General features: G+C 39.0%; 1 protein-coding gene across 14 annotated transcripts in view; it reads left to right on the top strand.

Annotated features, from left to right (window-relative positions):
• The window catches only part of PCM1 (pericentriolar material 1), a 126,443-nt gene that overhangs the window by 48,594 nt on the left and 54,425 nt on the right, over positions 1-23,424 (top strand). For 8 of the 14 annotated variants that reach the window (XM_037831208.1, XM_037831209.1, XM_037831210.1 and 5 more), the window contains 7 exons: positions 4,367-4,567; positions 5,783-6,002; positions 6,120-6,265; positions 6,798-6,988; positions 9,439-9,610; positions 12,129-12,487; positions 22,179-22,250. In XM_037831208.1, coding sequence (XP_037687136.1) covers positions 4,367-4,567; positions 5,783-6,002; positions 6,120-6,265; positions 6,798-6,988; positions 9,439-9,610; positions 12,129-12,487; positions 22,179-22,250 — 1,361 coding nt within the window. Of the gene's footprint in view, positions 1-4,366; positions 4,568-5,782; positions 6,003-6,119; positions 6,266-6,797; positions 6,989-9,438; positions 9,611-12,128; positions 12,488-13,498; positions 14,992-22,178; positions 22,251-23,424 lie in introns of those variants that run through there. The other 6 variants (XM_037831213.1, XM_037831221.1, XM_037831217.1 and 3 more) reach the window with 2 other exon arrangements.

Below are 23,424 nucleotides of genomic sequence, written 5' to 3'. Positions count from 1 at the left end.
TTCTTCTCACTTTTTTCCGATCTATCTGTAGTGCTCCCTTTATTTCCTGTAGAGCAGGTATCTTGTTCACAAACTCTCTCATTATCAGTTTGTCAGAGAATATTTTAAACTCCCTCATCTTTGAAGGACAGTTCTGCTGGATATAGGATTCTTGGTTGGCAGTTTTTCTCTCTCAGTATCTTAAATGTATCACCTCACTTCCTTCTTGCTTCCATGGTTTCTGCTGAGAAATCCACACATAGTCTTATCAAGCTTCCTTTGTATGTGGTGGATCGCTTTTCTCTTGCTGCTTTCAGAATTCTCTCTTTGACATTTGATAATCTGATTATTAAGTGTCTTGGTGTAGGCCTATTCAGATCTGTTCTGTTTGGGGTACACTGTTTCTTAGATCCGTAATTTTATGTCTTTCATAAGAGATTGGAAATTTTCATTGATTATTTCCTCTATTATTGCTTCTGCCCCTTTTCCCTTCTCCTTCTGGGACACCCATGACATGAATATTCATGCACTTCATGTTGTCATTCAGTTCCCTGAGGCATTGGTCATATTTTTCCATTCTTTTTCCTGTCTGTTCTTTTGTATGTGGGATTTCAGGTGTCTTGTCCTCCAGTTCCTGAGTGTTTTCTTCTGCCTCTTGAACTCTGCTGTTGTATGTCTCCGTTGTGTTTTTCATCTCTTGTATTGTGCCTTTCATTTCCATAAATTCTGCCAGTTTTTTCAAATTTTCAATTTCTACCTTATGTTTGCCCAGTGTTTTCTTTATATCCTTCATCTCTTTTGTCATGTCTTCCCTGAACTTGTTGACTTGGTTTTGGATATGATTTAGCATGTTTCTTTGAAAATCTTTGATTGATTCATTAAAGTGAAAAAATATCTCAAATCTGTCTAATTCAGGTGTTACTTTGTTCCTTTGACTGGGCCATATCTTCGTTTTTCCTAATGTAATTTGTAGTTTTCTGTTGTCTTGGCATCTGGTTTCCTTGGTTACCCCAGATTTTCCCAGACCAGAACGGGTTCAGGTCTCAGAGTGGGGCTATATTCAGAGTCAGGTTTCTCTGAAGGTGTGTCTTAGAAGATTGACAGACTTTCCTGTGAGGCCTCTAGCTTCTGTGCTTTTCCTAACCTGCCCAGCAGGTGGTGCCTGTCAGCCTGTCGCTCCCGACTGGTGTAATTCTTAGCTTAAGTGTGTTTCTGTTTTAACTGTTTCCCCCTAGACTGGTGTTCAAGTTCTGAAGGGAGGGCAGGCACTAGAGCTGGGCCCCACCTCCTACCTCTTAGGGAAGATACACTCCTAGGGAGTTATCTTCTGCCTTTGAATAGCTCCATTGTCTCTCTGACTCTGTTAACTTTCCCCCCTGTCTGGGTCAGAGCTCTGTAAACTGAAAATGGCTGAGGCTCTCTCCACTGAGCCACTCAGGTTGAGAGAGAGAAAAAGGGACAGAAAGCCCCCTTTCAGAGCCAGTCCACAGCCCGCCAGTTTCGCCTGTCGGTCAAATAGAGCACCCAGTCTTCTGGACTCCCTTTTTCGGGGCACATTTGTTATCTGGCTCTCTAAGATCAGTCTCTAAAAGCCTCTGTGTTTTTCTTTCTTTTTTTTTTTTTAATTTAATTTTTTTTTTTCCCCATCAACCCCATCTCCTGTCCACTTGGAGCAATCTCAGGGTACTTTGCTGCTTGTTAGGGGTTTTTCTGTGTTTGTAGTGTATATTCAGCAGTCCACATTTGTTAATTAAAACTGTAGTTGGAGTTCATCTGAGCAATATTCGCTTGCTCCAAGAATGTTGCTTTCTCCCACAGTGAGGTCCTGCAGCTAAGCCTGCTGTGGGGGGAGGGGGCTCCCAGCACAGGTCCATAGTTTTTACTTACAGATTTTATGCTGTGATCTCAGCCATTCCATGCACTCCAGGTTGGTGTACGGTGTGTGGATAGTCACAGTTGTTCCCCCAGCAGTTGTTCCAGATTAGTTACTAGTTGTTCCTGGTTGTCTATCAGTTGCTCCAGGGGACTAACTAAATTCTGCACCTCTCTATGTCTCCATCTTGCCCCTCCTCTCTAGTATATTTTTAATTTGAGTCACAGTGTTTTTTATTCCCATAAGGTCTACTGTTTTTTTATTTACTGTTTCAAATTCTTCTTTATGCTCCTGTAGTCTTTTGATTTTCTTTGTGTCTTTTAGCTATATCGTTGAAGTTGTTTTGGATATTTATTTGTACTTTTTAAATTAATTGCTCCAAAATTGTGTTTCTTGTGGTTTTTTAATTCGTTCTTTTGGCTTGTCCATATCTTCTAGATCAAGTGCTTTGTAATTTTCTTTTGGCTTTGTGGCATTTGCTCTTCTTGATAGAATTATTTGGGGACATGCAGAATTGAGTATTTATATGTAATTTGGTGTGTTGGAGTACCATTTCCCTAACCTACCAGCAGGTGGTGCTCTCAGTACATCTTCTCTGAACTTCTCCGAACTTCTTTTGTGTGGTGGGTGCAGTCCAAACCCAGTGCGGAACCAGTCAGTGCACCTATTCTCTGTGTGCACTGGGAATGCCTGTCCTGGGACTGCCATGCAGGCCCTGATCAGGTAGGCAGGGAGTCCGATCAAAGGCACCCTGCAGTTGGAACGTGGGCCTTGCCTGCCAGCTCTTTGCCTGTCTTGTGCCTGCGAGTCTCTGGAGTATGGGTGGGGCTTCTGATCACCAGCATGGTGCGTCTCCCTTCCCCGCCTCTTGCCGCTGCATCCCCATGGACTTCCTTGGGGGAAGAGCAAACATTGTCCACAGGGTTTCTTCATGGAAGCACTCTTCTGTCTAACTGTGGAGGATCACCCCCCAGCAGAGTGTCAAGGTAGGTGCACAGGAGTGGAGAGCTGCTGCTCACTCCCTTGCTGTGACTGGTCACACCCAGAAAACACGGTCCCTGGTGTCTTCTGGCCCCTTTCTAGTTACTTTCATGGAGGAGAAGCCCATTCCACCTCAGGGTATCTTTCATTTTCAGGGAGAATTGATTTCCTCTGTCATCAACCCTGTAATTGCCGGGCTCTTATGTAGTTTAGCAATTATCTGTGCATGCACCCGGCCCAAAACAAACTCTATTTTCTTATTTCTAAGCTTGTAAAAAAAAAAAAAGTGCTTAAAATTATGTAATGCTTTTCTGTTAGTCCAAAAATAACCACTAGTTTTTTCGTTGAACATCGTAACGTTCTTAAAACATTGTGTTATATAAAAGTTAGTTTTTACGATTTCTTTGAGAATTCCAAGTTTAGAACATTTCCAAAAGAATTACTCATTTGTAAGATCACTTGTTTACTTTTATATACATATATACATAGAGAGAGAGATTGAGAGAGCGTGATATTCAGAGCTAAAAGTTTGATATCCAGATTTGTTGCGACCTTACCTTTTGATATCCTCCAGTGGCATTTCTGCCACAACACTCTGGTGCATTCTTTCCTTCTCTTAGAAGAACTTTTCTTATTCTTGGCATCCCAACATGCATTTTATTGATCAAACTATATAGTATTTTATTTAGTTTTAGGTATCAAACTCCTGTACTTTAAAAGTTCTTTAGATGGTTTTGATGAGGGCCTAGGTTTGAGAACCATTGGTCTAGAACTGTGCTGTCCAATATGTCAGCCACTAGATATCTGTGGCTATTTAAGTTAAAATTAAGCCCAATGAATGGATGAGTAGAAGAATGGGGACAAAAATTAAATGAAAAATTGGGTGGGATGGGGGGATGATTTGGGTGTTCTTTTTTACTTTTATTTTTTATTCTTATTCTGATTCTTTCTGATGTAGGAAAATGTTCAAAATATATTGGGTGACGAATGCGTAACATATGATGGTACTGTGAACAGTTGATTGTGCACCATGGATGATTGTATGATATGTGACTATATCTCAATAAGACTGAATTTAATTAAAAAAAATTAAGCCCAGTGCAGAATTATTTTTTGATTCTTACTAGCCACCTTTACGTGTTCAATAGTTGTGTATGGCTAGTGGCTACTATATTGGACAGTGCACATACAATTCATTACCACCATTGCATTAAGTTCTGTTGTACAGCACTGATCAGTAAACTGACACCCAAGGAGAAGTATAAGAAAGTTGAGAGGGGTTTAGTAAGTTCAGAGCATATGATGACTGTTTAATTTATTTGAAAAATTGTTTTGTGAAAGGTACACTAAATATTTTCTGTATCATAGCAAAGGGAAGAGTACCCACCACCCAGCTCATAGAGTGACCAAGATTAAAATAGGTTGTTTACAGACACAAACACATATTTGGTGTAATGCCAAGCTCATAATAAGTGGTAAAATAATTTGCCTCATCTCCAGAATGATCTCTGTCTTATTTCTCTTAATCATTAGAACAATGGCAACTTGGGGTGGTTCTACCCAATGTGCACTAGATGAAGGAGATGAAGATGGTTACCTTTCTGAAGGAATTGTTCGGACAGATGAAGAGGAGGAAGAAGAAGAGCAAGATGCCAGTTCTAATGACAACTTTTCTGTGTATCCGCCTAATAGTGTGAATCATAATTCCTATAATATAAAGGAAACTAAAAATAGGTTAGTTTCAATATTTTAATGTTTTGCTTGATTTGAAGTGTTACTGTGCTAGATCCCAGCTAGGCTGGATCAATATAAACAAGCTTTGGCCCTCACTCCTTTTTTGGGGAATTAAATAAAAAGGAAAAATCCTAAATATTGAAAAAGATCTGTCAGCAAAGATATTCTTTGCATTGTTATTTATAATACAAACAATTATTAACGAAAGATGGTTTAAGTGCATTGTAGTAGTTCCACTTGATAATGGAATGTTATATGAATAAACAAGGAATGGAAAAATGCTTGTGATGTAATGAATAATTTTATTCTGCAGAGTTCAGAATTGTATGGACACTTGTGTGTAGAAATAGATGGTTCTAGTTTGCTAGAGCTGCCATTATGCAGAACACCAAAATTGGATTGGCTTTTACAAAAGGGGTTTATTTTATAACAAATTTACAGTGCAAAGGCCATAAAAGTGTCCAGACTTAGGCATCAACAAGAGGACGCCTTCACAGAAGAATGGCTGTTGGCGTACGGAACACCTCTGTTGGCTGGGAAGGCACATGGCTGGCATCTGGTGGTCATCTTTGCTCCTGGGTTGCATTTCAAAATGGTGTCTCCATAATGTCTCTGGATTTCTCTTAGCTCTTCTCTCTCCTGTGTGTCCTTGCTTCTTTCTCCCAGGACATTTCTTTCTAAGTATCTGGGGGTTCTCTGTTAGCTTCTCCGGGCCAAACTCTCTCTTCACTTAGCATCACCAGACGTCCTTCTGTCTGCATCTCCAGGGGTCTCCAAGGATCAGCCTCTGTGTCAGCTCTTGAGCTGTCTTAAGTAGTCCTGTGAACTAATCAAGACCACCCTGAATGGGTGGGGTCCACACCTCCATGGAAATAATGTAATCAGAATTCTTACCCACAGTTGAGTGGGTCATATCTTCATGGAAACACTCAATGAAAAGTTTTCTTCCAACAAGATTGGATTAAAAGATCATGGCTCTTCTGGGGTCCATAACAGTTTCAAACTGGCACACAAATGAAGGAAAAATGGGAAAGAAATACAAAAATGATTATTGCCTAAGCCAGAAATCTAGAGTTTTTCTGCCTTCTGTTTTCTGTACTATAAGTCCTTTGAACTTAAAAAGAGAAACGGATCCGTGGACCAGGGTTTCACAATTTTGTTTCCAGGTTTTGAAAGCCAAATTATGATGACCTAGTGTTTTATGTCTTTTGTTAGATGGAAGAACAATCGCCCCTTTTCAGCAGATGGAAATTACCGTCCTTTAGCCAAGACAAGGCAACAGAATATCAGCATGCAACGTCAAGAAAACCTTCGCTGGGTATCGGAACTCTCTTATGTAGAAGAGAAGGAACAATGGCAAGAGCAAATCAATCAGCTAAAGAAACAACTTGATTTCAGTGTCAGTATTTGTCAGACATTGATGCAAGACCAGCAGGTAAAGTTCATTATTAAAGTATATTTAACAAAGTTTCTTTGTTGTTTTTAAAGAAACACAAATTTTTCTCATGTCTTTGTAAATATATATTTATCATCAAAATTTTTCTGTCTGTAGACTCTCTCTTGTCTACTGCAAACTCTTCTCACGGGTCCTTACAGTGTCATGCCCAGCAATGTTGCATCTCCTCAAGTACACCTTATAATGCACCAGTTGAACCAGTGCTATACGCAGCTAACATGGCAGCAGAATAATGTTCAAAGGTAATCTGTTCCTTAGAAATATTGAGACTGTATATAAGTGCTAAAATTGAATGAGTGATTTATAATTATCCGTTAGGAGAAAAGAGTATGAGCCAAATTGCATATTCAGATATTTTCCATTACCTGTCACCTGAGAATTTTGTAAGCAGTGATTTGCCCAAGGTTCCCTTTTAATACTGTGCACTTGACAATTGTTTTTAAAAATTTGTATCATCTAACTGACCTCTTATGTTGGGTAAATTATTATATCGTATATAAATTACAGCATAATAAAGCTGTAAACAACATCCAAAAAATGAGTTTGCTCTAGTTGTCTCTACTAGATGATTGAAATGCTAAGTTCAGTTCTTGTTCCAAAAGGTAGTTTGAGTTAAGCCTGCAGAACAAGTGAATATTTGTTATAGTATTAGAGCATTAGTCTTAAGTTCTGCATGCTATTGAATCATTTCTTAACTATATTCTTTCTTGAATATACTTTTAAGTAGATGACGATATTAAGTGATTTTTATATTTCTGACTTAAATTTTTATAGATTAAAACAAATGTTAAATGAACTTATGCGCCAACAAAATCAGCATCCAGAAAAACCTGGAAGCAAGGAAAGAGGCAGCAGTGCATCACACTCTCCTTCTCCCAGTTTATTTTGTCCTTTCAGCTTTCCAACACAGCCTGTAAATCTGTTTAACTTACCTGGATTTACTAATTTTTCATCATTTGCACCAAGTAAGTGACTGAAAATCTAAAGGGAAGACAAATAAATGTAAAGTGTTTGAGAATATCATTTGTCTGTTGTGTGGATTTTTAACAGCCTCTTTTGGAATGGTATGAAATGTTTGCAAAGAAAGTTTTGAACTCTTTTTTCTTTTCTGTGTTGATTCTTTACTTAACATGCCTGTTAATGAAATTAATTAAAATTTTTATGCTTGCTTGATCTTATACCTTTAAATTATTCAATAATTATGTATTAAAGAAAAAGGAATTAACCTATCCAGTTGGCTGCTGTATGCTAGGCACTGTGTAAAACAGTAGGAGAATAAAGATGAGTAAGACAGTGCTCTTCTAGAGGGGCTTCATGTTTTGTTAGGGAGATAAAACACTATACTAAAAGTTAAGCATATTTAACTTGGGCTTTTATTCATTTTTTCTGCACACATTATGTGCCAGACATTATGTAAGTTATCGTGGATTCAAAGATAAGTAAGACTAGTCCTTTGAGGAGTTCAGAGTGTAGTGAGGATGCTAAGAATGTAAATGAGTGCTTACAGGGCAGTGCCACAGTTGCTATAGCAGTGGTGCCAATGAGATGAGTGGCCTGCTCTTTCTTGGAGAAGGGGATTGTCAGCAAATTTGTCTTTTCTAGGAAAGGTAACATGGAAGGTAAAAAATGAATAGAATTTATTTCCAGAGAGATTAGAAGGGAAAGGGCTTTCTAATTAGTGGAACTACTTAGAGTTGCAAAGCAATGAAATAGTATATCATTTGGATAATTTACAAGTAATTAATTGTGCCTAGTGTTTAGGACCAAGGCAGGGGAAGAGTAATTGATGTGTGGAAGAGCAGCAGAGACCTTTTTTTTTTTTAATGCACTTTTATTGATATATATTCACACACCTGATAATCTATCCAAAGTATTCAGTCAGTGGCTCATGGTGTCATCATACAGTTGTGTATTTATCACACAGTCAATTTAAGAACATTTTCATTACTCCCCCCAAAAAAACAAAAATAAAAATAGAAATAAAGATGAAAAGAGCACCCAAAACATCCCATACTCCTTATACCCCCCTATTATTTATATTTTTTTGTCTTTATTTTATTACTCATCTGCCCATACACTGGATGAAGGGAGTATTTGTCACAGGGTTTTCACAATCACATGGTCACACAATAAAAGCTGTATAGTTATATAGTCATCATCGAGAATCAAGGCTACTGCATTACAATTCAGCAGTTTCAGGTATTTCCTTCTAGCTATTCTGATACACTAGACACTAAAAAGGAACATCTATATAATGCATAAGAAGAACCTCTAGAATGACCTCTTGACTATTTGAAATCTTTTAGCCACTGAAACTATTTTGTTTCATTTCTTTTCCTCCTTTTGGTCAAGAAGGCATTCTCAGTCCCATGATGCCAGGCCCAGGCTCATACCCAGAAGTCATGAGCCAGGGACCTTTGGTGCTGTGCAAAGCAGCTTCGCTTTTTATTGCAGGCAAGATGTAGTCATTGAAGAATTTTGAGCAATGGGATAACATGAGATTTATATTTTAGAAAGACTACACTGGTGACACTGTTGAGAGGAAGTTAGAGGAGAAGGAACTTACGAGTATAGGTGGCTAATAGAAAGCTTTTGCGGTAATATCAGGGAAAGAATGATTGCCTGACCTAAAACATTGGCTGGCAATATGGGTAAAGAAAAATGGGTAATTCAAAAGAGATTATGGAGGTAGAATGATTAGGTTAAGTGACCATTTAGATGAGGTAAATAATGTAGAAGGAGAAGTTAAAAGTGTTTGGCAGGAAATGGAGGAGAGAGAGGATAGGGAGGTTCAACATATATATACAACGTATACATACAACATAGTTTGTTTTCTTAACAAGTTTATAAAGACCATGGCATTAAAAATTTAAAAAACTTTTAGTTCTTGAATATCATTAATGTTGGCAGCAAACATATTTTGAGTAGGCATTTACATAATCAATAAAAAATTTCACATGCTGTTCCTTTTAACTGAATGCACTTCTTACCCCTGTCAACCCTATACAAAAACTGTCCATTCTTCACAAACTAGTTCAATTTTATGAAGCCTTGATCCCTTCTTCCACATTGTTAGTAGCCATTTGTAAATACCTCTGATACAACACTCTATTGGAAGTATTTAATTATATTCTATTTTCCTAGCTGTAATGGAAAGAACCTGAGTTTTGGAGTTAATGCATACCCAAAATCTAACCAGTTCTTCCATTTACTAGATGTTTAATTCTAAACTTACTTTCTCATTGGTAAAACAGTAAATAATAATTGAATAAATTAATGTTAGCTTATTTTAATTGACGATTTTTTGTTTTGGTCGATTAGAACACAACACTTAATTTAAAACTATCCTTTAGTTTCATATTAAGTCTAAAGGTACTTCTTTACTTTTCTCTTACCTGTGGCTTTTATTTATTAGGTATGAATTTCAACCCTTTATTTCCTTCTAATTTTGGAGATTGTTCTCAGAATATCTCTACACCCACTGAACAGCAACAGCCATTAGCCCAGAATCCTTCTGGGAAAACAGAATATATGGCTTTTCCAAAGCCTTTTGAAAGCAGTTCCTCCATTGGAGCAGAGAAACAAAGGTACTTGACTGTGAACATAATCTACTCTTTGCTTAAAAATCACTTTTATGATTACATGTTGTTATATAATTTGCAGTTGCAGTTAGGGAGGATATTTCTGATTGTTTGGCTTGATAGTGTAGGGAATGTGAAATTTTTACATCTTAGTAGATGTCTCTCAGTTATGTACCTGCTGGTAACCTTGTGCAAGAGAGGTCCAGAGTTTTTGGTCCAGGGTGTCCTGTGAAATTCACTTTGGAAGGGTATAACCTCTGACCCATAGGGTGTCTTTTGGCTTTGATTTGATATCTGTCACTGTTCACTGACTTAGGACTAGGAACTTAAATTAACTGCAAGAGGAGAGTTGTTAAGTGTTGACCCTTTATTTGATTCACAGCCTTTGATTAGACTCAGTTCCTAAAGCTCATCCAAATATAATGTTGAGGAATATTAGATTTTAAAAACAACTTTAGTATGGGAAGTTTTAATGATACTTGATATTTCAGTTATAGTTTAGATTTTTTTCTTCCTGTTTTTCACATTTATTATTTTTTAGTATGTTAATCTTCCAAATAGAGTTCTTGCCTCAAACAATGTGAAAGACTAGTGGGATTGGCTCTGGTCAAGAATTTTCTAGTCATTTTTAATGCTAAATAAATAATATTTTTAATGATTATATGTATAAATCCAGAAAATGATTTGATAAGCCTTTTTATTATTACTTCAGAAAAATCTTTTCAAAAGGATGAAAAATTAGAGATCAACTGAGCCTAATGTTTATTGTGTATGTCAGAGATACCTGTATGATTTTGTCTTTGCTAGTCCCTAAAAAATATATAACTGGCATTATATTTCCCTTTAGTTACATGGTTGGGCATGTCTCCAGCTCTTAAATTACCATTTTGAAAATTCTGATTGTTAAATTATGAACTTTTTGGTTTTGTTTGACTCCATTAACCAGTAACTCTTGGAACCTTGTGTACACCTCTAGGGAACCTTCTATGATTGACTTCTCTTTGTTGATTTCTTTTCTTAGCTGTTTAAGCATCATTTTTTCCTATTAAATCTCATGTGACTGTATAAGGATATTCTATAATCAGAACCTAATGCAGCATTTAGTGCACAGTTGCCATTCATAAATGATGTTTGAATGAATATTACAGCAATAAACATTTATTAAAAGCTCACAAAGTAGACTCCTACAAGAGGTACCTACTTTAGTATTGCCCATATTTTATATATAGTTGATAATAAAAATTATTCTGGTTCTGCATTAGGTATTTGTCTCATTTTTAAGGATGGATGTGGATATCTGATGTTATTTTAGACATTTGACCTACTTTACATTATATCTCTTATTCTCCCAAAATCTTAGCCATCGTAGGTTCCCTGAATTACATGACTGGCAGTAAAAGTAAGTTGAAACATCATACTCGTGAGCAGCAAGTGCCAGTAAATTTTTCTTGTGAAGGATCAAAGACTAAATATTTTAGGCTTTGTGGACCATATGGTCACTGTCATCACCATTCTACTTGCTATTTTAGCACAAAAACAGCCATAGAAAATATGTAAATGTGATATGTAAACAAATGAACATGACTGTGCTCACACTTATTTGGTACACTTTAAACAACATTTTGTTTATTGACCTTGACACTTGAATTTCATGTAATTTTCATGTTTCACCAACTGTTCTTTTGATTTTTTTTCTTTAACCATTTAAAAATATAAAAACCATTTTTAGCTCTCAAGCCGGCTACAGGCTGAATTTCTCCTCCAGATCAGTAATTTGCTTACCCTTGTCTTGATTGAAACCCTATAGATCAGTATCTTCTAAACTATGTTCTTAGGAACACTGTTGCCCATGTCAAGTTAATGTGATAAAAAGTTTTGGCATTGTGCACATTATATCTCCCATATTTATAAAAGATATTTACAAAGCATATTGGCATATTAAAGGCTCTGAGAAATTCTGCAGACCTGTGTTTTTTTTTTTTAGCTTTTTTTTTCCCCAAAGGTAGAGGACCAGTGAATACCTAGTCACATACTAAGAGATAAAATCTGAAAATAATACTAGACCAGCAGAATTAAACCAGACATAATAATGTGTGGAGAAATAAATTACTGGTTTCATGGCCAATTGTTTTTGTCAAATTATGGTTCAATAAGAATAAAGTTCCCAAGACCTCTACTACAATTCTTTCTCAGTTCAGCTGTTTCTCTGTGTTTTTGTAGGTTATTTTGTTACGTCCTGTTTTTCTTTCCCACTCTTTTCCAACATGAATGCTAGGTCATTTGGTTTGGAACATTTTGAGAATGGTTTAATAAGAAGGGCACAGAAATAACGTTTAAAGTAATTTAGTATGTTAGCCTAAGTGATATTATGTATTTTATGATATTTTTATGAAAATATTTTTATAATGATTTTATTAACTTAAATCTATTCATTAGTAAACGATAAATAATGTTAATCTGGACTTTTCAGTAAAATAGAGAAATCTATAATTATATTTCATAAAAACTTGTTTTCATTGATAAGGAATCAAAAACAGCCTGAAGAGGAGGTGGAAAACAGTAGGTCACCATGGTTATATGACCAGGAAGGTGAAGTAGAAAAACCATTTATCAAGACTGGATTTGCAGTGCCTATAGAGAAAACTACAAATAGTAATCGCAAAAATCAATTAGATACCAGCAGGAGAAGACGCCAGTTTGATGAAGAATCATTAGAAAGTTTTAGCAGTATGCCTGATCCGGTAGATCCAACAACAGTAACTAAAACATTCAAGACAAGGAAAGCATCTGCCCAGGCCAGCCTGGCATCTAAAGATAAAACTCCCAAATCAAAGAGTAAGAAAAGGAATTCTACTCAGCTGAAAAGCAGAGTTAAAAATATTGGTAAGTATTGAAATTTGTTGAATGTTGATTAGCATAAATATCGGGTAACCTCACTCTAGTATGTTGATGTATTTAATTTCATTCTGGCTAAATGGACAGATGCAGTTCTACACCTACTTGAATGAAGTCATTTTTAATTACCTCTTTGATTTGTTTTTACAGAATCTATTAGACAGGCTTTTATTTTATAAATGTTTCAAAACTTGGCATTCTCTTTTTGTGGTTCGTAAAGTTTTTAATGTTTCCTGTGTGATTACTGTGAGCTCAGAAGATGTTCTGCAAATCTTGCGAGTTACTAAAAAATAGACAATTCCCCATGTTTTCCCTGTCTGTCTTTAAATATTATACGTGGTCTTGCATCCAACACTTTTTTTTTAAATTCAGTTTTATTGAGACACATTCACATACCATACAGTCATCCGTGGTGTACAATCAACTCTTCACAATACCATCTTATAGTTGTGCATTCATCACCCCAATCTATTTTTTGAACATTTTCCTTATACCAGAAAGAATCAGAATCAGAATAAAAAATAAAAATAAAAAAAGAATACCCAATCACCCCCTCCCGAATCCCACCCTAGTTTTCATTTAGGTTTTATCCCCATTTTTCTACTCATCCATCCATCCACTGGATAAGGGGAGTGCGATCCACAGGGTTTTCACAATCACATTGTCACCCCTTGTAAGCTACATTGTTATACAATCGTCTTCAAGAGTCAAGGCTACTGGGTTGGAGTTTGGTAGTTCCAGGTATTTACTTCTAGCTATTCCAATATATTAAAACCTAGGAAGTGTTATCTATATAGTGCATAAGAATGGCCACCAGAGTGACCTCTCGACTCCATTTGAAATCTCTCAACCACTGAAGCTTTATTTTGTTTCATTTTGCATCCCTTTTTGGTCAAGAAGGTGTTCTCAATCCCACCTGTATCCAACACTTGTCATAACTTCTGGTTAGAGCCTTGACTGTTTCATTTAAAGAAATGTGTGCATCTGCGTACATTACAGGCATACCTTGGAGATACGGAGGGTTTGGTTCCAGACCGCTGTGGTTAAAGCAGACATCGCAGTAAAGCAAGTCACACGAATTTGGTTTCCCAGAGCATATAAAAGTTATGTTTATTCTATTCTGAAGTCTATTAAGTGTGCGGTAACATTACGTCTAAAAAAAAAAAGTACATACTTTAATTAAAAAATACTTATTGCTAAAAAATGCTAACCATCATCTGAGCCTTTAGCAAGTCTTTGCTAGTGAAGGGTCTTGCTTTGATGTTGATGTGGTTGCTGAAGGTTGGGGTAGCTGTGGCAATTTCTTAAAATAGGACAATGAAGTTTCTGCATCGATTGACTCTTCCTTTCATTAAAGATTTCTCTGTAGCATGTGATGCTGTTTGATAGCATTTTAGCCACAGTAGAACTTCTTTCAAAATTTGAGTCAATCCTCTTAAACTCTGCCTGAGCTTTATCAACTAAGTTTATGTAATATTCTGAATCTTTTGTTGCCATTTCAACAGCATCCTCACCAGGAGTAGTTTCTATCTCAAGAAACCACTTTCTTTGCTTATCCATAAGAAGCACCTCCTCATCTGTTCAAGTTTTATCATGATATTGTTGCAATTTAGTCACATCTTCATATTCCACTTCTAATTCTAGTTCTCTTGCTGTTTCATCCACCACATCTGCAGTTACTTCTTCGACTTAAGTCTTGAACCCTCAGAGTCCTCCATGAGGGTTGGAATCAACTTCTTCCAAACTCCTGTTAAGATTGATATTTTGACCTCTTCCTGTGAGTCACAAATATTCTTAATGGCATCTAGAATAATGAATCCTTTCCGGAAGATTTTCAATTTACTTTACCCAGATCCATCAGAGGAATCACTATCTATGTCAGCTGTAGCCTTTTTCTTGAACACGTGGAGGCCATTGTAGGTTTATTTATTGGCCTAATTTCAATATTGTTGGGTTTCAGGGAATAGGGAGGCCCAAGGAAAGGAAGAGAGATGGGGAATGGCTGGTCAGTGGAATAGACAGAACACATACATTTATTGATTAGGTTCATTGTCTTATATGGGTGCGGTTTATGGTACCCCAAAACAATTAAAATAGTAACAGCAAAGATCACAGATCACATGAAGATTTAACTATAATGAAAAAGTTTGAAATATTGCTGGAATTACCGTAAAGCAACTCAGAGACACTAAGTGAGCACATGCTGTTGGAAAAATGGCACTGATAGTGTTGCTTGACACAGGATTGCCACAGATCTTCAGTTTGTAAAAAATGCAGTTATCTGTGAAGTGCAATAAAGCAAACATGACTATACAGTCTTTGGTTATCATATAGGTGAAGCCACTTTTGAAACAGGCTTGCTTTCAGTCCCCCTGTAGCTAAACTCTAGTTAGTATGGTTAAAAAAAAAGCTAACCCATATTTTACTGAATCTTGCCATTGAGTTTTAAAACAGAGTTCTCTTTATAGTGTTAACTGCATAACACTTCACAAAAAAAAGGTGGGGCGTGTTGTGGTTTGCAAAGAATTTCCTGAAGTCTAGTGCTAGGTTTAAAATAGTCTTATTAATTAAACTCCAGAATATTATAGCTAAAGGATGCCTGTTTAAGTTTGCAAGGGGTATTTTTTGGTTGTGGCCTTGAGAGAAGTTGTCGATTTCAGGAGATAGTATTTGATGCTTGAGAAAAAAGTATTCTAGGCTTGTAATCAGAAAAGTTTGGGAAAAAATCACTCCACACTGCCAAATTATTCTCTTGGAAGCTCACTATATATATATATATATATATATACACACACACACACACACACACATATATATATATATGTATATATATGAAATCTCACAGTAAAAAAATAAATTTTTAAACTTTGGCAGCATTGATCTTGACTTTTTGGGGGGTAATGGATCCTTTTAAAAATCTGATGAAAGCAATAGTTGTAAAAATGATGGGATGCACTTTTTTTAAAAAAAATTAATAAATAAAATTCATGTACCTTTGAAGTCCTTGGCTCCCACGCTTAACATCATGTGAAGAATCTGATTTAATGGTTAAACAAGCAGATCTGAGCAAGCACAACATTTTTCTCAGCACACACATAATTATCCTTGAGATAATTTTCCAGTAATACAGGTTTGGGTGCAGCTGCTTTATTTACTGTGTTAATCAGTGATCTGAATGAAAATCCAGCTACTATGCTTTTCTAAGATCACTCTAGGTGCCACCAGAGAACACTTAAGTTGATAATAACCATTTTCAGGGCAGCCCTTTAGGAAACTCATAGAACTTTTTATTACCCAGTGCCTTATCCTTGCAAAAATTCTTTTTGTTGAGTGAATAAAGAAAGAAAAGCTAACATTTTTTTATTCAAGCATTCTTTCTTTCAGCTGGTTAGTTTAAGTGTGCTGGAGCCTTGCTTCTTAGGCTTTAATATTTCGTGCAGATTGCCTCAGGAATCATGTTACACGTTAAACTGCAGAATCTGATTCAGTAGGTCTGGAGAGAGATCTAAGAGTCTGCCTTTCTAGCATGTATTGCCTATAGTGCTCTGTGGACTATAAGATCTGAGTGGCCAGATCTTAGAGGACCCTTGCCAATTTATAGTCATGTCTACCTAAGCCTAGAAATATGTTTTGTATTTTTTGACACCCCTTTATTCTGGACACTTGCTTCAAGGCAAAGACTGATGGTGATCTGTGTGTTCTTCTCCCATATATAAATATAAAAAGAATAAATATTTTGAATGATTGTATGGTGTGGGAATAAATCTTAATTAAAAAAATAAGTAAAAAATAAAATTAAGTATAAAATACCTGCCCAAAACATACATTCACATTTGTTCAACAGGCATTGAAGACCATCCATTGTGTATCAGTGCTTTAAGGCATACACACAAAACTAAAAGATGTGAGAGAGAAATCAAACTAAATATATAGCTAGATCCTTGCTGTTCAACCTTGCACAGGTAGCATTGGCATCATCTGGGCACTTAATAGAAATGTAGACTCTTGAGCGTGTGCCCCCCACCCACCCATATCAACTAAATCAGTGTTCGTTTAAACAAGATTCAGGTTTTTACTATGAAGGTATGTAACTGATGTTCTGCTGGCAACACTGCCAGACAGAACCCTGTTCCAGGTTCAGGACTTGCTGCAGAAAGAATTCAGAGATGAGAGGGGCCAGTAGGAATAAGTAGTAAAATATATTAAAGAAAGAGAGAAGGAATACACGTTAAAGAGATGTGTTCAAGGGAGAAGCATGCACTGAGTGACAGTGAATTAGCTTTTTATATAGGGAAGTTTTACAGTGATTTTTCTTATCTCGACCTTTGAACTCCAGATGTCGTCTTTGTTCTAGGAGAAGATAGTTATCAGAACTTGTAACCTGCCATCATGTTTCTAAAATTTGTTTTTCGGTAGATGTTTAACAACCTTTATGACCCCATGCTTTCTGCTACTAACTAAGCATTTGCTTTGGCCCCAAGATTTTACAAGCTTTTATGGTTTACAGAGATTTCAGAGCTTTAGGGGAAATTTTTGTCCCATGAGGTTTGCAGGGGAAGTTTGCAGCTCTGCATTGCCTTTTGAAGCTGAATATAGAAGACCAGGGACCACAGCCTTGATGCCCTATTCTATCCTGCCTCAACTATGCATGTTAAAGTCCTAGAAGCACAGAATTAACCTACTAATTTATGCTGCTTTTGTTCTCTTTGTGGGATAGGAATAGCCGAAAAATTTGTTTTAAAAAGGGACTTTTACTCTGACTTACAGTGGAGGTGGGTGGAGAGGAGGTTGGAAAGCATTCTACATTGTAGTAAAAATTAGAAAAGTATGGTTAGGAGGAAGCAGGAAGAGAAGATGAAAAGAATTGTGGATGCAAACAGTATATGGCAAATAGCATAGTGGACTTGTGTTTGTCTTGAGAGATAGTATAGCCAGTTTTACTGTCCCAAACTTACTAGACTGAATTGTTTATGTATGTTTTTTGCACATTTTGGCAGTTTTTGAGAAGTGGTATGCTAAGTTTTCATTTTACTTTTAAGTTTTCTATAATGGTAATGTGTTTTAATCTGTAGAAGGTCTTTGTATGTAAATACCTGTCATTGCATGTGAGGTAAGATTGTACAGTGTATGTATTAATCATCTTTTAAAATTTAGTTCAAATTCAGACCTTATGAGTTGAGTGTGATTCTTGCCATGCTGGGTTTTTCAGTTATCAGATCTATAATTTGATATGTCATGCTGTACCAGGCCCATTTCCTCTTTTGCTGTTAGAGAGGAGTGAGAGCATATTGTGTAGATCCTCCTCATTCTTTTATTGGGAAGTTGAATAAAACAGTGAATGTCCTGGCTTCTGTGTGCTAAACATCCCTGAATCTCTTCATTTCTTGCCCCCTCCCTTTACTGTAGCTCATTCACAAAGATTGAGATGAAATGGATATCAAGCATAAAGCAAGGCAAGACTTGATAGATTAAGTCAGTAAAGAAACAGTGAGCCCTTTCAGATTCAGACACTTGATTACTTACTGAGACATTTGAAAAAGGAAGAATAGCCAAGATGCCACCTCCCCGTGTCCCTTGTCCTACATACTAAAAGGACAACACTGAAGCAAAAGGGGACCAGATGACAATTGCAACACTGATTTTGATAATGCCGTGCTGAAGAGTCAATGCTATGCTGCAGCTAAGCTGTTCTGTTGTCTGCATTTGTGCCCTGAAGGAGTGAAGCAGCAGACCCTCATGACTTCATCAGAACCTGGGAGGAGAGGAGAAATTGTCTCATGACAGTTTTCTGGGGGAGATAGTGAGGCAAGTGGGAAATGGCCACATAGTGTTATGGTGCCCGCGAGTGAAAGTTCGAGACAGCCAATCAGAATTTAAAAAGCCTTTATTAGCTGGCCGGCAACTGCTCACCGTTACTCCGCGCAGGGAATTCAGTGAGCAGCCCCAACCTGTGTGTGCTGGTGCCTCTAGACAGAAACCATATCGTGGAAACGCAAGCAAGCTGTTCTAACAGAAGCAGAGTTGGCAGTTAGCTATTGGTTACAAAAGGCAATTTAGCAAGGTTTAGCTAGGAAAAATTTCACAGAAAGTTTCACTTGGAACTGGTGCAATTATTGATTGTTAAAGAGTTACAAAAAGTTTCACTTGGAACTGGTGCAGTTATTGATTGTTAAAGGGTTATGCTTGGCTGATGTGTACAACCACAGTTTTACTTCCTTTAAATGGTACAGTTTCACTGCCTCCTCCTTGTGGCTCAATGCTGCTTACACAACATTTTTACTTTACAGACTGAAGGGGGAGGGGGACCCACTTCATTCCCCACTGGTTTTTAGGGAGAATCAAATCATTGTTTCTTTTGAGGGTAGGTGTTGATATTGGGACTGCAAAACCATGAGTTTTACGCTTTGAATATGCCGTTGGACAAATTTAATTAAACTGTTTATAATACAGGGACCTGTGATTAAGGCTAACATGAGAAGAACTAAGGGCCCGGCGATTGCTGACATTAGGGTAGTCAGCCATGGAGACCAAGAAAATAAGTTTTTAAACCAGTTTGCTTCCTTTTTCCTTTGCTCTTCTCTATTTTGTAGTTTTTTTCGGAGTTGGCTTAAACTCTGTTTAATTATACCTGAGTGGTTAGTATAAAAACAGCATGCCTCGCCTAAGGCTAAACAGAGCCCTCCCTGCTTTAAGAATGGAAGGTCGAGTCCCCTCCAATTTTGGAGCACTACTTCTGCTAAAGAGCTTAAAGACTTCAAATTTAGTAATGCTTTTTTTAAAGGTTTTTAGATTTTGGTTAATTTGGGTACTAAGGGTTTTAAAATGCTGATTTCCTGTAACGAGTGCTGCAGTTCCTACTGTGGCTGCTCCGGCCACTCCAAGTCCGATGAGCACTGGCACTAATACTGGTCCTCCTCGCTTGACTCGTTTGAGGTTACTTAGCCCGAGGTGTTCCCTATCCCCTTCGCCAGAATAGTAATATACCTGAGGGAGGATATGGGTGAGAATGCATAGTCCTGGAACTTTAGGTTGCATGAGGATCGGGAGATATAAATACGGGGTTAATTTTGTTGTGCAGGCAAACCATGTTTCTTAGGGTGCTGCCAGGTAATATTTGTGATGCCCTGCAGAGCTGTTGCTGAAAATGGTTACAGAGGCACAAGAGTTAATGTACGGAGAAGTAGATAAAGGGAATTCAGGGGACTGGAAGCATGTTCCTTGCCCTTGAAGGTCACCTAAAGTAAGCTTAGGGGTAGAGCCCCAAGGGCAAAGTGTGAGTTTTGGCGGTTGTCTGATAGGGAAATATTTTGGAGCTCCTAGACCTGTATAGTAGGGTGGTTCGGGGTTTAGGCATAGCTAGCAGTTTTTAGTTAAGTTGGGGGAAGTTTGGTTTAGGAACTTGAACATAAGTCCAGGGTCATATCCTGATACATATAGGTGCAATCCCCATGTTCTTCCCCCCCCAACCACTGGGAATCCTCCTAAAACTGCTGTGGTTTAAAAGTAACAGGGTTACAGTCTTTAATGGCACAATTCTTAATAGGGGCTTCTGTCCTTTTATCCCTTGTGACCCTTAACAGACGGTCTACATTTTTTCATGGGGCTATGGTTTCACAACCCCACTTTTTACAAAAGTACTCACCCTCCCCCCCACACGGTGAGGTACCTTCTTTTGTGGTACTTTCTTGTGGACAGATATAATATTGGCTACGCCGCAGCCTTTCTTCTAGGGGTAACTCACCACAGCCGTAGCCTGACACCTCTGGTGGTTTCCCCTCCCTTCCTTTTGGCAACATCTAGGTCTTTTGGATGGATTATTTTGCATTCTGGTCGGAGTTTGAAGGTCCAGCCCAGCGTGCCTTGAGGGAGGAGGGATTCCTTTTCTTGATTTACACTAAATTACCAGGTTCAGCAGTAGGGGTTTTTTCTTCTGCGGTGTTAGGTTCCGGGCGATGGGCACAGACGGCGTGATGGATGTTTTTGGAGTTATAATGTAAAGCCTGTAGGGACTTGAGAAGTTTAGAGTTAGACAGGGAGGTGCGCTGCTCTTCTCCTAACTTGGGGAGGAGCAGGGGTGGCCTGCCGAACATGGCTTTATATGGAGTAATACCTTTTACATAAGGAGTGCACCTAGCTTTGAGCAAAGCAAACGGAAGGAGGCTTACCCAGTTCCCGCCAGGCTCCAATTTAAGTTTGGTTAGGGTTTCTTTAAGTGTCGAATTCATTCTTTCTGCCTGTCCTGAGCTTTGCGGTTTGTAGATGCAGTGTAGCTTCTATTTGATTCCTAATGCTTTTACTAAGTTTTGGGTAACTTGGGCTATAAAAGCCAGACTATTGTCAGACCCCATTGCTACCGGTAGGCTAAACCGAGGGACAATTTTAGTCAGTAATTTTTTAGCTACTATTTGAGCTGACTCTGACCGAGTTGGGTAGGCTTTAATCCATCCTGAGAAGGTGTTCACTAGTACAAGTAAGTATTTGTATTCCCCTGGTCCAGGGGGCAGCTCCGTAAAGTCTATTTTCCATTGCTCTGCTGGGAGCTGACCTCTTAGGTGGTGACCGGGGGTAGCAGGGGTACTTACATGACTTCGGTTAACTTGAGTGCAGACATGACATTTTCTGCTTACCTTTTTGCTACCTGAAAAAGCTTAGGTATGTAAAAGTCAGTTTTTAGCAATTTGGCCAGTTTTTTCCCTCCCAGATGTATTTTAGTACCCGGGGTGTTAGGAGGGGCAAGACTTGAAGGGGCCCCAGTGGTTTTAGGGCCACTTCTTTAGCTGTCTGGTTGGCGAAAGCATTTCCCTTTGCTTCGGGTGTATTTGAAGTTTGATGTCCTTTGCAGTGGATTATGGCTACTGCTCTGGGAAGCCAAAGGGCCGTTAAAAGCTCTAGTATTTCTGAGGCATTTTTAATGTCCTTTCCCCTGCTGGTTAGGAGGCCGCGTTCCTGATAGATGGCTTCATGCACGTGTGCGGTGGTGAACACATACCAGCTGTCTGTGTAGATGTTGACCGCTTTTTCCTTGGCCCATCGGAGAGCTTATTCTGGCTGGATTAAGGAGAAGGACTTGGTATTGAGTAAGGAGAAGGACTTGGTATTGAGTAATTTTTCGTTAGAGAGCCACCTGTCTGGGGGCTTTTGAGGAGGGTTTTGACCGTGGTGGGGGGGGGGGGGGGCGATGATTTGCAGTTCTTGCCCAAAGGTGAGTTTAGAGGCTTCTTTAACTAGCAAGGCGGTAGCCGCAATGGTTTGGGGACAGTTAGGCTAACCTGCCGCAACCGGATCGAGGCGCTTTGAAAGATAGGCTACGACCTGCTTCCATGGCTTTAAGTGCTGTGTTAACTCTCCCTCTGCTGTCCCTTGTGCCTCGGCTACATGCAGCTGGAGTGGTTTTCTGAGATTTGGGAGTGCTAAGGCTGGGGCTTGAGTAAGTGCCTTTTTAAGAGTCTGGAAGTCTCCTTCCTCCTTATTAGTTCAAGTTAGTCCTGCGTCCTTCCCCCCGGTACTGGCATAAAGAGGGCGGGTTATTTCGGCAAGCTTAAGGATTCATAGCCGGCAATACCCGACTGCTCCTAAAAACTTCCAGACTTGCCGCTTTGTCTGGGGTGCTGGAATTTGGAGGATGGCTTGAATGCGTTTGTTAGACAACGTTCCTTTTTTTTTTTTCTCTTTGGTTAAGAGGCTCGTGAGACGCATAGCTGTGCCCCTGCTGATACCCGGTATCCTAACTGCCCGAGGATCTTCACTCATGGCAAGTAGGACCTTTGCCAATTTTATTTAAGTCTTTGGAACTTCTCCTGTTATTGAAGATTTGTTGAGCAACCTTTACCAACTCGCTCAGTACTTTTTCCTCAAAGCCTTCTAACTTTTGTAATCTTTTTTCTTACGTCTGGGGCTGACTGGGCGACAAAGGCAATATTAATTGCTCGTCTGTTTTCTGGCGCCTCTGGGTCTATGGGGGTATACAATCGATAAGCCTCCTGGAGGCATTCCAGAAAAGGGGCAGGGGACTCAGTGGCCCCCTGAGTCACCTCAGTTACCTTGGACATATTTGTGGGTTTCCGCGCTGCTGCTTGAAGAGCCCCCATTAGAGTCTGGTGGTACTGTTGAAGAGCCTCCTTACCTTGATTTGTGTTAGGGTCCCACTGGGGTCGGGTGAAAGGAAAAACGGCCTCGAGGCGGTCTACTTCCGTGGTAGGTAGGCTGTCCGGCCCCACGACTAGTTTTCGTCCCTGGGCATGGATTTTCTCTCTCTTCTCATGTGGGCTGATGGGTAAAGAAAACGGACTCTAACAGAGAGATTAGTCCTTGAGGGCTTAAGGTTGCTGGTGGAAAAAGGAACATAAACCATAAAGGGCTTTGGGTCTTCAGGAGGGCCCTGAATGACTTGCCTCAGGGGTAATTGGGCGGGGACAAGGACCTGACCATGTGGTCCGTACGAACTTCCGGAACGGGTATGGGGGGGGGGCTGGAGAGAGTTGTTGGGGGCGTAGTGGAATCCGGAGTGGGAACAAGGGGTCCCTCCGTTCTTGAGGTAGAGGGTCTTGAGCTGGAAGCAACGGGTCCCGGGCTGAGAACAGAGGGTCCTGGACTGGGAGGAGAGGGCCTTGGGCTGGGGGCAGAAGGCCCTGAGCTAGGGGGAAGGGTAGGGGGCGCTGCGGAATAAGGTGGGGGCCGTGTTAAGGGGGGAGTATCCTGTGGGGGGTCGAGGACTGGGGGCCTTTTGGGTGGCCCCTTTAGAACGAGCGCATTTCGCTCTTTGGACGGTTTAGGTGGTGAGTAATTTTTAAGCCACGTGGGGCGGTCAGTGAGGAAGTGATCCAGGTTTCAATGTAGGGAATCTGATCTGGATGTACTGGTTTCCCACAAATGACTTTTTGAATCTGAAAAGCAATCGGCAAATTTTGAGTGCCCTCGGGGGGCCA

This window comes from Choloepus didactylus, chromosome 3 (assembly GCF_015220235.1).
Source record: "Choloepus didactylus isolate mChoDid1 chromosome 3, mChoDid1.pri, whole genome shotgun sequence".
NCBI classification, from domain to species: Eukaryota; Metazoa; Chordata; class Mammalia; order Pilosa; family Megalonychidae; genus Choloepus; species Choloepus didactylus.
This window is presented reverse-complemented; position numbering and strand designations above follow the sequence as displayed.